Raw genomic sequence first — 12,854 nt, forward strand, 5'->3', positions numbered from 1 at the left:
ATGTCCGGAAGCTATGTCAGCAGGAACAAAGCACATGGTCATACATCTTGGCAGTCAGGAGCAGCAAGTGACAAATGCTGGGGTTCCTCTCATTCTCTCTCTCTCTCTCTCTCTCTCTCTCTCTCTCTCTCTCTCTCTCTCTCTCTCCCCCACCCTTCCTCTCTCGATCCTTCCTTCCCTCCCTCCCCCTTGGTTTTTCAAGACAGGGTTTCTCTATGTGGCCCTGGCTGTCTGAAACTCCCTCTGTACACTAGGCTGGCCTTGAACTCACAGAGATCCTCTTGCTTCTGTTTCTGCTTCTGGAGTTCTGGGATTAAAGGTAAGCACCAGTCGGGCAGTGGTGGCGCACACCTTTAATCTCAACACTTGGGAGGCAGAGGCAGGCAGATTTCTGAGTTTGAGGCCAGCCTGGTCTACAGAGTGAGTTCCAGGACAGCCAGGGCTACCCAGAGAAACCCTGTCTAAACAAACAAACAAACAAACAAACAAGCAGTACGCACCATAACTGCCTGGCCACTTTCTCCTTTTTTTATGCAGTACAGGACCCCAACCATGGAATAGGGCTTCCCACATTCAGAGTAGATCTCTTACCCTCCCAGATATGCCCAGAGGGTTGTCTGCCAGGGTGGGTGATCCATCAAGGTTACAATAAATGTTAACCATCACAGTAGACAAGTTTTTGTTGATGTTGTTTTAAAGAGTGGAGAAGCCATAAGGAAAGTAGCCTGTATTCACAAATAAGTCCTTCTTTCTATGTAGAAGAAAACAATGAGCAGTTGAAGGATGGATCCCTGGGTACCACAGAAATGTGTCCACCCTCCTTGGACCCTCAAGGAATCCCTTCCAAAGTACTACACACTCACCCTCTGCCCCGGGGCACTGGCTGCCAGGGACACATACACCCAGAGTCCTGAGAAAGCCGATGTGAAAACCTTGTCAGGCAATACCCAGCAGGGAGGGCCCCAGTGCTCAGTTCCAGTGGAGGTGGAGGTCAGCTGCAGCCCCTGCCTGCTCTTGGCTAAGTCTTTCTGGAAGCTTCCAACAAGTGGTTCCAACTCTCTATTCTTCCCTGTGGTAGCCAAGACAACCTCTCTCTTCCATCCTCTTCCGGTGCAGATGTCTGGTCGCTCAGCCTGATCTCAGCGGACCCCAAGCCAAGGTGGGGATGCTCAGACCTGGCAGGAACCTCCCCCAGTCCGGGCATCTCCTCCTCCCTGCAGACCCGCTGACAGTTAGAGCAGGGGCGCATGGACTTGCAGGATGGGTCTGGCAGGAGCGCTCCCCGGCCCCAGGCCTCTCTTCGCCGGGGTGACTCAAGCAACCGTAGCCCTTTGTTGGGGTGCAGGCCGGGGCCGCCGCCCGCGGTGCCGCTAATTACAGCCCGCCCGAGCCTTTGAAGTGCTGTGCCCGCGCCCTAATTGCGCTTCCCGCCAGCTGCGCCTCCCTCCTCGGTCGCCTGCCGGGGAAAGCACCGCGAGCCGCCAGGCGCTTTTATGGGGCTCACGGTAATGCGGGTTAATCTGCAAAGAATTTTAAGAACATGCTTCATGCAGCGGGCTTTGCTGGAGGGGACTCAGGGGCCTCGCAAGCCGGAAATGAACATGGGACCCCGGGCAGGGTGGCCTCTGGCATTGCTCCTGTGTTGCCATCTGTCCTCCCTACTGCAGATGTGTGGACCCGGGGGACTCTGCTTTCCCAGCCCCTAAAGTGGCAACTTCAGAGTCAGTTAAGTAGTTAAGCTCCTACAGATGTGTCACCTTTCAGGGACACAAGATTTGAGTCTAAGAGATTTGAGTCTAAGAGCTAGGCTAAAGCCAGTGACTGAGTGCATCCGGAACTGGAGGTGCTCTTACTGGGCTACCTTTGGATGGTGTCCCAGAAAACAGGGTCCCAACCTTTGAGCCGTGGTGACTTCAGCAGGCAGCCAATTTCTAGAAATTACCACCGGAGTTGGGGTAGGGGCATTTCTCCTGGCAAGACAGAGGGAGGGACCTTCCCTCAGATCACAGCACATCTGCTTCCCATAGTATTCCCCCACCTTGGGAGCAGTCCACTGACCACAGGAAACTCCTGACTGCTCCTTAAGTTGCTAGCGTGACTTTCCCCGAGCCTTGGGAAGGGTTGCCTGGATAGGCTGTCCATGCGGAAGAGCCTCACAGACATCGACGAGGTGCGATAGAGCTAAATGGGGCAACAGAAGTAAGTGCCTAGCACTCCTCACTCCTACCTGGAGACCAGAAGGACCCCCACCAGGCCTTGCCTACTGTCGCCATCTCAGAGAGACTCCAGAATTGGTGCTCTCCTTTTAAGATACAGAGTCGGAGTTTAAGAGTTTTATAGGCTGGGGAGATGGCTTAGCAGTTAAGAGCACCGACTGCTCTCCCAGAGGTCCTGAGTCCAATTCCCAGCAACCACATGGTGGCTCACAACCATCTATAATGGGTTCCAATGCCCTCTTCTGGGGTGTCTGAAAGAGAGTGACAGTGTATTCACATAAAATAAATAAATCTTAAAAAAAAGAAGAAGAAAAGAAAGAAAGAAAGAAAGAAAGAAAGAAAGAAGGAAAGAAAGAAAGAGAAAAAGAAAAGAAAGAATTTTAGGTAGATTTAAGTGTGATGGGATGGGTACATGAATAGACACCCTGAATCTCATACATGCTTTCTAGAACTTACTCAGAAAACAGTTCTAGGCTTCAACTAACCACACTGGGAGAGTTCTTCCCCTAGTACCACAGTGAAGCTCCAGCTCAGAAGAAAATGAGGGGGTCTGCTTGGCCTCCTCTCCCAGGGCCACACCCCTCTCTGAGTCCTTTGAAGGTGTGCCTTAAACTAGAGCTAAGGATACCCTTTCCCACACGCTATGATCACCAGGGCTCTGGAGACAAGCAGAGCTGACAGGTGTGTGTGTCTGTGTGCAGATGCAGACACATACACACATATGGACAGACGGTTGCTTCTCTAGACAGGAGAGGTGTTTATTTTAAGAACTGACTTGTGTGACTGATGGTGGGGGGTGGGGTGGCAAGTCCTGACTGCTGCTGGGGGTGGGGTGGGGTGTTGGGAGATTGGGGGGGGGTTAGAGAAGTGGGGGAAGGGAAGAGTTGGTGGTACAGCTAGAGTCTGGAGGCCGGCTTCTGGAAGAAGTACCTCTTCTTGGGGAGCTCAAATATTGCCTTGTGATCTTTAGTGGATTGGATGAGGTCCCCCCACATAGCTAACAAATCCCTTCACTGTAGTATTTGGGCAGTCTGGACCAAGTATCTGAGGGCTATGACAACACCACCCAATGCAAAATTCACCATCATATTAGCAAACTTCAGAACACATCCTCGTTCTTGATCTACAAGCCTCTTCCTATGGATGTTTCTCTGGGGTTTGTAGTACAGGGTCTCGAATCCTGGAAGCTTGGATGTCATTTCCAAGAGTATGTATCTCAATGGGCAGTGGTGGTGCATGCCTTTAATCCCAGGATGTGGTAGGCAGAGGCAGGTGGATTTCTGAGTTCGAGGCCAGCCTGGTCTACACAGTGAGTTCCAGGACAGCCAGGGCTATACAGAGAAACCCTGTCTCGAAAAACCAAAACCAAAACCAAAACCAAACCAACCAAACAAACAAACAAACAAAAGAGTATGGAGAGCTCCCCTTGCCTTCCAATGGTGTTGGGACGATATTGCATGGTACCTCCCCTTCTGATCCAGTGATTAAGAGGCATGGGGTGAAGATGAATTTAGGGTAGGAAGTTGGGGGTGCATTTTTGTATTCGGTGAGCATGACAGTCTCATTTGGCACGTGGTTCACTGTTAAACCTCCAGGGCCTCACAATGGGTGGGTGTATGCACCATGTTGGACTATTTCAGGGTGATGTCAGTGTCTCCCAACTTCCTAAACCACAACCCTTGTATTGGCCTTTTCCCCCCATTTAAAAATGTCGACTTTAATAAGTGTACAGGTCAGCTTGTGGGGAAGCTGACCAAGATACATAAAATAGGAGAAACAAGTGACCACCTGGGGTTTCTACGCTTGGTTCTGCTCACAGAATATTTATAAGGTTGTTTAATATATATGATTTCTCACTTTGGAAGTCCTTTATTGTAAAGATAATCTTTCTGTCTGATGACAAACAGCAGCCAGGATGCTCACTCTAGACTTCCACGCTGGGTCAATTCTATTTCCTCTTGAGACATCAGTTCCCTTCTTTATTTCCAAGGTAATGTTTGTATTATATCTGCAGCGTCTGGTGGCCCCTGATGCATCAGGAAATCTCGGGACATGCTTCCTTTTGAATGCTGTGAAATTACAGAGGAGAGGAGGGTGTCGCAGTAGACCCCAAAGCCTCTCTCTCTCTCTCCTTTTCTCAGATTTATTTATTTAGTATACAGTATTCATTATGCCTGTACATCAGAACAGGGCACCAGATCTCATTACAGGTGGTTACGAGCCACTGTGTGGTTACTGGGAATTGAACTCAGGACCTCTGGAAGAGCAACCAGTGCTTTTAACCTCTGAGCCATCTCTCCAGCCTAGGATTGTCTCTTCTGTTAAGGAACCTTACTGAGGGAGCAGGTGACTTAACTACATGCATGGCCCTGCTCGCAGAAGCCATCTTTCCCGTGTATGGGCTTCCGAGGTACTGCTGTGAGGTGGGAATCTGCATGTTGGTGTCTGGTATATGAAGCACAGACAGGCAACAGGAACACCGGATGCTTTGGGAGGGGAAGAGGCCTAGGCAGAGCTGATTGGCTAGGGGGTGGGGGTGGGGCGCTTCATTGAGAAAGAGGACTGGGAGAGCAATGAATTCCACGGAAAGAGGGATTTGCAGTTATATAACGATCAAAAATGCATACGCACCTAACAGCATGTCATGAAAACACCTAACGGTCAGAGTTCTGAGGAGAAATGAAACGGAAGTCAGTGCTCAGCACAGAGCAGTAGTATAGACTGCTGTGTAGGTAGTGCTGGTAAAAGGGCGTGCTCTGTGGAGGAGGAAAAAAAGCAAGACTGAGCTCATACACTCAAAATATGCATACGTGTCCTAATCCTATGCATACGTGTACTAATCCAAACCCAGAAAGGAAAAGCCGTGTAACGGCAAAGGGTCAGGTCTAGTGAGAAAATGTAAGCGTTCTGTAAAACCTCATCGGTATAAGAAATTTTGATATACATTTAGGGAGAAACTTGGGTATTAAAAAACACAATACACTAGATGATGTTGTGACAAACTGTAAGTAACACGACCAGAAAACAAGAATATGAAATGTTAAATATGTGCAAGAATATAATTTCATGTGCAAAGCACATATGTGTACACAGACATACACACAAACACATACACACCATACCTGCCACACATACATACAGACTATACACATACATATACACATGCTGTGTTTATACACATATACACACACATACATGCACACACACAGATGCCACATATACACAAATAAATTATGTTTACAACAATGATAACATTATCCCTGAATGACTTCACATATTGGCAAACCAGCTGGCCATATGCTCCTAAGATCCTCCTGTCTCCATGTCCCCAGGGCTGGGACCTCAGGCATGCAGACACACGTCGATACTAAGGATCTAAATGCAGAGCCTTATGCTTACACAGCAAGATATTTATCTGCTGGGCCATCTCCCCAGCCCGATTCCTGTAATACTTTCCTTACTACTTAATGTTGGTTTGGAAGTTTTAAATAGGATTTAAAAAAATTTTTTTTTATTTTGTGACCCAGTCTGGCCATGCTGCGCTTAAACTCCTGGGTTCAAGCCATCCTCCTGCCTCAGTTTCCCAAGTAGCTGTACTATAGGTGTGTGCTATTACACCCAGTTATGGGGACAATGGTTTTTAAAGTTCAAATGAAGAAGAATATAGGTGAGAGCTGCCAATACTTGTTTTTATTTTTGAGAGAGTCTCACTCTATTTGAGGCTAGCAACTCATTCTGTAGTACATGCTGGCCTTAAACTTAGAATTCTCCTGTCTTAGCTTTCTGCATGCTGGGATTGCAGACATGCACCATCACACTGGACTGCAAACACATTTTTGTGTAAGTGTATGTGCATACACACACACACACACACATGTGTGTGTGTCCATGTGAAGGACAACTTTGGCTGTTCTTCCTTGGGCACTATTTACTTTCTGCCACCTTGAAACTGGGTCTTTAACTGGTCTGGAACTTGGAAGTAAGCAAGGCTGCCTGGCCAGCGAGGTCCAGAGATCTGTCTGCTTACCTCTGCCTCCCCAGGGCTGATTACAGTACCCAGGCTACTCTACCCAGCCTTTTTCATCTGGGCTCTGGGGATTGACTCCAGTCTTTATGTTTGTAAGGTAGGCACTTTGTGGATTGAGCTGTCTCCTCAGCTCCTGTAGGTACAATTTTTGAAAAGGAGAGCTAGTGCACATATGTATTTATCAAGCGGTGCTAACATGATGCTGGCAGAGGAAACAGGCATCACAGAAGAGGCGATGTAAAGCCTCAGGACGGTAACAGCAGAGGCGACGACGTGTGGGTAGAGATTGGGAGCGGTAACAGATGAGCCACACATTGGGCTCCTTGCTGCAGGGGAAGACTGAGCTGAGCAGACATGCATGGCAACTGTGAAGGTTGCATCTCAAGACCTGTTACATCTTAAAGAAAAGGATGCTGAATAGTGGAAAGGCTGGGTTTGCTTTTCCTGAAGAGGCCAGATCTCTCTGACACAGATAGACTGTGTCACAGGGAGAGGGAGAAAGGCAGAGAGAGGCTCTGTGTTCCAACCAATATCCCTATCCTCCCTTCCTCAATCCCTTTCTCCCTCCTTCTCCTTCTCTCCCTCCTTCTTTTTCTCTCTTCCTCCTTTCTTTCCTTTCTTTTTTTTTTTAAAGATTTATTTATTTATTACATATAATGTACACTGTAGCTGTCTTCAGACACACCAGAAGAGGGAGTCAGATCTTGTTACAGATGGTTGTGAGCCACCATGTGGTTGCTGGGATTTGAACTAAGGACCTTTGGAAGAGCAGTCAGGTGCTCTTACCTGCTGAGCCATCTCACCAGCCCCCTTTCTTTCCTTTCAACCTGACCATCAAAGTCCCCAATAGCCCGGACTAGCTTTAAACATGTTGTGTAGCTAGCTGATGAAGACCTTGAACTTCTGATCCTCCACTTCCCTGAGTCCCTAGATTACAGCAGTGCTCCACAACATCTGGATTGCAGGAGTGCTCCACTACATCTGGATTACAGGAGTGCTCCACTACATCTGCTTTATGGGGTGCTGGTGATTGAAGTAGGGGGGCTAGGCTCAATCAATTGAGCTATATCTTCACCTCTTGGGAGGTTTTCTTTTCCACCAGACTGGGCTGGGCTATTCCTGCCTGTGAGATCTTTTAACAGGAGCTCAGGTGTGGGTAAACTGTGTGAGGTTCAGGCCGATCACAGACATCTCTGATATATGCCTCCCCCACCCCCTTATGTTGCTCTTGGCCAGTGTCTGTGAATCTTTCCTTCATGTAATGCAGGAGAAGCAATTTCTATTGCAAAATCAACCTGAAAAAAAAAAACCACATTGGGGAAGAAACACGAGTGTTTTTCCTTCTACCAGTGTCTCTGACTGCACACAGAAGCTTGGGTTCTGTCACGGAGGAGGGCTTAGCAGCTGGCATGCCTGAGACCTGCTGCTTAATCCAGGTCACATCTGTGGTCACGCAATTTCCAGATGTGGAGTTACAGAGATTCCTGTGGTGTGTTGGAGTCTCACTGTCAAGCTCCCACTCTGAGGTCGCCACTGTGGGGGTTTCGCATGATAGCTTCAATAACGAACTCTTGCCTGCTGCTCACAACAGAGCAAATGTAACAAGGAGGGATTTTCCCAAGGGAGCATAATTTTCATTCCTTAAATCAGGCTGTTCCAAAAAAAAAAAAATCCTGATACTGTCTCATTTAACGAAAGGAGTCAGGGGGTAGCTGGCTGCACGGAGCTCACCAGCCCTGCAACCCTGTGACCCTGCACAGGTGCTAGCTGCCCAGCCTGCAGAAGTCACCTCAAACCCCACCCAGGGTGTGCCTCTGGTGGCTACCACCACTACCTGCAGCTGGGCTGGGAGGGGTCCTGCTGTAGAACAAAGTGTTCCTCAGCTGGGAAAGAGACTGCACGACAGTGCCTTCCCGCCCCTCAGACCAGGTCTCCCCCTCCCCCCTCCGACCAGGCTGCTCTCCTCCCCCTCCCAGACCTCCCTCCCCTTTCCCCTCCTCCCACAGATGAGGCTGTTCCCCTCCCCCTCCCCTTCCCCTTCCCCCCTCAGACCAGACTGCTCCCCCCACCCACTCTGCCCCCCACCCCCAGACTAGGCTGCTCTCCCCCCCCCAGGCTGCTCCCCTCCCCCCTCTCCCCCTCAGATCAGGCTGCTGCTCCCCTGGGGAACCACACATCTTTCCTTTGATGGTTAGGGTCACGGTGACGTGGGCTCCATATAAGCTAATAGCAGCTCGGATCTATGAGGGTAGGAACCTCAGAAAACCCCACCACTACTCTATAGGTCCCACCAGGAAGGAGCGGCATTGAGCCCAGGAGTGAAGAAACTTACCCCAAGAGCTCCCCTGGGCCAGGTAGAGGGTAGCCATGTATAACAAGTGCCTCTTCAAGGATTTCTTTATAGCTATCTTAGTCACCACAAGCCCACAAGCCTCCTCACCAGGACATAAATGGCAGATCAGGGTTTCCAAGGAGAAGGGAAGGCTTGAATACATGTCCCCTACACAGAGACCCTCCAGCACTCTGCAGATCATCCATCCCTTCTTCCTCTTCCATCCCTGTACTACCCTCCCACCTCTCTCTTTTCCCCTCCCATCCCCCACCCCATCTCGTCCCTCCAGGTCTATCTGTTCTTGTCTGTTCCCTCTCTTATGGTCTCTTGCCTCTCTGTCTCTCTCTAATCACAGGGTCTTGAGCTCACAAACACCCACTGAGTCAAACATTGCCAGGCCCCTGAGCTGGGCCTTTCCCCCTAACTCTTTTCTCTTCTCCATCCATCTTTGTCCTCTCTCCTTCTCTGTTTTGCGGTACCCACCCTCTTGCCACCCCCACCCTCCCCATACATACAAAATGGTCTGCCATTTGCAAACAAACACCCACAGTGTCAGGCTCTGCCTAAGTTCTGAGCTGGGACATTCGGGCGGGGGGGCTGTGTGTCTCAGGGGCTTGTGAAAGGGGGTCCTGTTGAGTCGGAAGCATCCCTCAGGGAATTGAGCACACGGGCAATGCACTCTCTGCGCGGCCACTCTTAAACCCTTTCCTCTGGAACAGCTTTAAGGATGGCTCCCCCCACAGGGGAATTCCTGAAGCCAACAGTTGACAAACCCACACACCCTCCGAGGGCTGGGCACCAGATAAAAAGCCCTCCTCAAAGCCAGCCCTCCTGGGGACGGTGTGGGACCCGGCAGGGCAGGAGACCTTCCTCTGTCACCACCTCCTCTAAGACTGATCCTTATCTCAGCACAGAACAGAGGATCTGACCTGCTGGACCTAAGGCTGACCCCTTGCTGCGTGGTGGAACCTCGGGGAACACTCGCCCCAGCTGAGAACAAGAGCCCTGTCTGGGAATCCCCAAGAGAGGAGAGCGGGAGGTGGACCGACAGAGCACCTGTCCCTATCGGTAGCTGCAGGTCTGCCAAGGTCACCTGCACCGAGTCCTGCACAGCAGCACGCCGCCGTCGTCATCTGCACCCAGGAAAAACTGGTTTTCTAAGTTTTTCTGGTTTGTTCTCAGTGCTCCGCTGAAGGATCTATTTCTGTCTCTCCTTCAGGAGGGTGAGCTTTGCCAATGACTAATCCCAGTCCTGAAGATTGATACCATTGTCACCTGCGCGCGGGACCCAAGCCCAGCAGGGAAGCAGAGAGATAAGCCCTTGCCTGCAGCTGACGCTTCAGTCTGCCAGGGCCACCCGCCTTTTGCTACTGCAGAACAGCTAGGGGCTGTCATTACTGCCAGGACCACCTCTGTCCTCTTGCAGATACAAACATGGGCTCATCACAGTGACCACCTGGGGTCCAGACTGCCCCTCGCAGGGAATTAAGAGTGGCTGCCTCTCTGCAGGCGTGTGGAACCCCTGGATGGATCTTGGGACCCGAGCCCCTCATGTCTGCGCTGCTGATGTTGTGTGCGGTGCTCTTGTTTCTGGGTACCCCCAGCTGTGGTGCCCGGCCCTGGGAGCCCTGCACAGGTAAGGTGACCACATGGGGACATGGGTAGGGCATCTTGTGTGGAGTTGGAGAAAAGTGGGGTTTGACATGCCACCTCCTGACACCAGGTCACTTGAGTGTGGTAAGATGCTGTCCTCCTAGAGACCTGGACAGTTATGGGGGACAGGGGAGATACAATAGAGGGGCAGCACAGGCAGTCACAATAAAAGGTTTCTCTAAGCTCCTAGAGGTGGGAGGGGTTTCAAGTTTCAAAGCGCTAACAGCAGCCATCGAGGCTTCGCAAGTACTTACCTGCTAGACTGCCGGGGAAGGCCAGGCACCTGCTTCAGGAATGAAGTCCCCGGCCCTCGGGCTCCTGGCATCGGGATGAGCTATCCAACCTGCACTTAGCAAAGCTCTGGGCCGCCACGGGCCTGGCTCTGTCCCCAGTTGAAGGAGAAAACACAGGCCCAGCCCCAAACACACCCACAACCCACACCTGGGTTTAGCCTGGAGCTCCTCGAGGTGGGCCAACTACAGGCCTCCTTCTCTTCTTAGGCCACTGGGAACACCAGTGACATCCTGCCCTAGGGTTCCCAGCAAGAGATTCTAACGATCAAGTCACAATTAATGGGATAAAGACACAGGGCAGTTGGATCTGGTAGCTGGACCTGCAAGTTGGTGGTGGGGATCCCAGGGACAGAGGTACTGGTGTGACAGGTGGCTGTGTTCTCAGTGCACACCTTCTGCTGGGTTGTCAGGAGGAGTGAGGCTCCTTCCCGTACTGGGCTGTTGCTCTCTGTGACACGGCAAGGGGTGACCCTGCGCTGCTGCATGCAGTTTATAACCTAACTACCTAGAAGTGACTGGCTGTAAGTTCCAGCAACCAGTACACCGAGGGCTGTGGGTGAGAAGGCCCTGGGGCCGATACAGTGCCACCTGTGGGGATCTGAGGCAGAAGAGAAGCCCCTGCCCCTCTTCCCGTGTTCTCCAGCCACACCTGCAGTGACAGCTTTGAAGGTGGAGCTTCTAAGTCTGTTGTCACCACACAAATCCCTTGGCTGCAAGTGATGGCATCTGTGTGCTCCCCCCCTCCCCAGGCAGGGCCACCTTGCATTGTGAGGTGAGCTTGTAAATGAACCCCTGAAGGACCCCGTGCAGGCCTGGCTGGGAGTCGTGAGGACGGCCATGCTTCAGGGCCTGGGATGAATCATGAACGTGTGCTTTCCTGTTCCAGGAGCCCGGGGAACACAGCCGACCTGAAGAGTGATAATAAAGGTTATTTATAAAGCCCGCCCCCTCTCCCCTGAAGGTGCGTTTCGAATAGTTAAAAGGTGACCTAGTTATGAATATGGTGAACCAGGGAGGAAACATAAAAGTCAGGCTGACATTATAGAGCTATATGATAAGAGGCTTGGGAGGCCAGTGAGGGTTGGCCCAGTTTTAAGTCCCTCTGGTTCTACTCTGGGTTGAGCATTGACCAGCCCTGAACTTTGATGCGGGACACAGGTGTGCCCTCCGTTCTGCCTTCCCCTGGTCCGGGCTGTCCTGCCCAGCAGATGGGAAGACGGAAGATCTGGACTGCCTGGACTCATATCTGTGGCCACGGGGCCAGCTGGGACTGGTGGTCCATGTGCAGGTCACAGCAGGCGGGAAACCGGAGGGAAGGAAGCTTCCTTCCCGCATGAGCATTCACACCTGTTACAGTTGGCTTTAGACAAGGAGGAGTCCTTGTCAGGTGTTTCCTGGCGCTTCACTTGCAAATGAGGTGACAAGATGGGGGGCTGGTAGGCAATATCTCCAGTCACTATCCACATACCTGTCCCTGTGGGGGTCTAGTAGTCTGTGTTCTGGGGACTTTCTGAGAAGGGCCCATGGCTTCATTTTCTAGCAGGTGGCTAGCAGCATGGAGTTCAGGGTGCCCCGGTCACTGGTCTCAGATACTGTATAGTCTGTGGTAGGGGTTCTGTCATAGACGGGGCATTGCAGATACCAGGTGATTGAACTCCCAGTCCTGTTATGGTTCCTAGATGGAACTGACTTCTCTGCCCTCTCTTTAATAGAAGGGTCCTCAGGAGAGTCGGAGGCAGAGGCAGGGTACCACCTGTCTTCAAGCGTTATAGAAGGCAAGAGGGCTTGGTGTGTAGCCAGGGGCAGAGTTCCCAGGGGGCCCTCTCCCCACTGGGCCTGGTCCAAGCCTGTTGAGGGTTAGAGATCCCTGGGGCCTCCTAGGCTGTTAGGTTTCTCAGCTTCTTGGGTTTACAGCCTGCTTGCCCTCACCCTTGCATGGGCAGAATAGGGCTCAGCTCGGAGCTCAGAGGACCCTGGTGTGAGGGTGGAGAAGGACAGCAGTCTAGAATGTGGCTGTGGTCCAGAGGGCATGTCATGCTTGGGGCTCTGAAGATGCGGGACATCCAAATTGACCTGGGAGGGAGGGAGGGAGAGAGAGAGAGAGAGAGAGAGAGAGAGAGAGAGAGAGAGAGAGAGAGAGAGAGAGAGAGAGCAGGTTCAGCCCCAGACCTCAGAGGGTGGATTAAGAAGCCCCTGCCTTTTGGCTTCTTGCTCCTTGATACTCTCTCCCCACCACCAGGCTGTATTCTTCATGAGGTCACAGATCTACAGGTTGGGACATCAGAACAAAGCAGTACAGAGGCCTGTTCAGGAGGCACTGTGCTTTGTATGTG

At 51.3% G+C, this 12,854-nt stretch overlaps 1 protein-coding gene and 1 pseudogene across 1 annotated transcript in view; one reads left to right on the forward strand and one right to left on the reverse strand.

The window, feature by feature from the left end:
- Nucleotides 1-4,135: 4,135 nt before the first annotated feature.
- LOC110302707 (alpha-ketoglutarate dehydrogenase component 4-like) lies at nucleotides 4,136-4,653 on the reverse strand (annotated as a pseudogene).
- Nucleotides 4,654-10,126: 5,473 nt separating this feature from the next.
- Nucleotides 10,127-12,854, forward strand: part of Tspear (thrombospondin type laminin G domain and EAR repeats) — a 205,471-nt gene continuing 202,743 nt past the window's right edge. Inside the window, exon 1 of the mRNA XM_021174552.2 lies at nucleotides 10,127-10,211. Within this exon, the coding sequence (XP_021030211.1) occupies nucleotides 10,127-10,211 (85 nt within the window). The remainder of the gene's footprint in view (nucleotides 10,212-12,854) is intronic.

This window comes from Mus caroli, unplaced genomic scaffold (assembly GCF_978045245.1).
Source record: "Mus caroli unplaced genomic scaffold, Mus_caroli_1 scaffold_9, whole genome shotgun sequence".
NCBI lineage: Eukaryota > Metazoa > Chordata > Mammalia > Rodentia > Muridae > Mus > Mus caroli.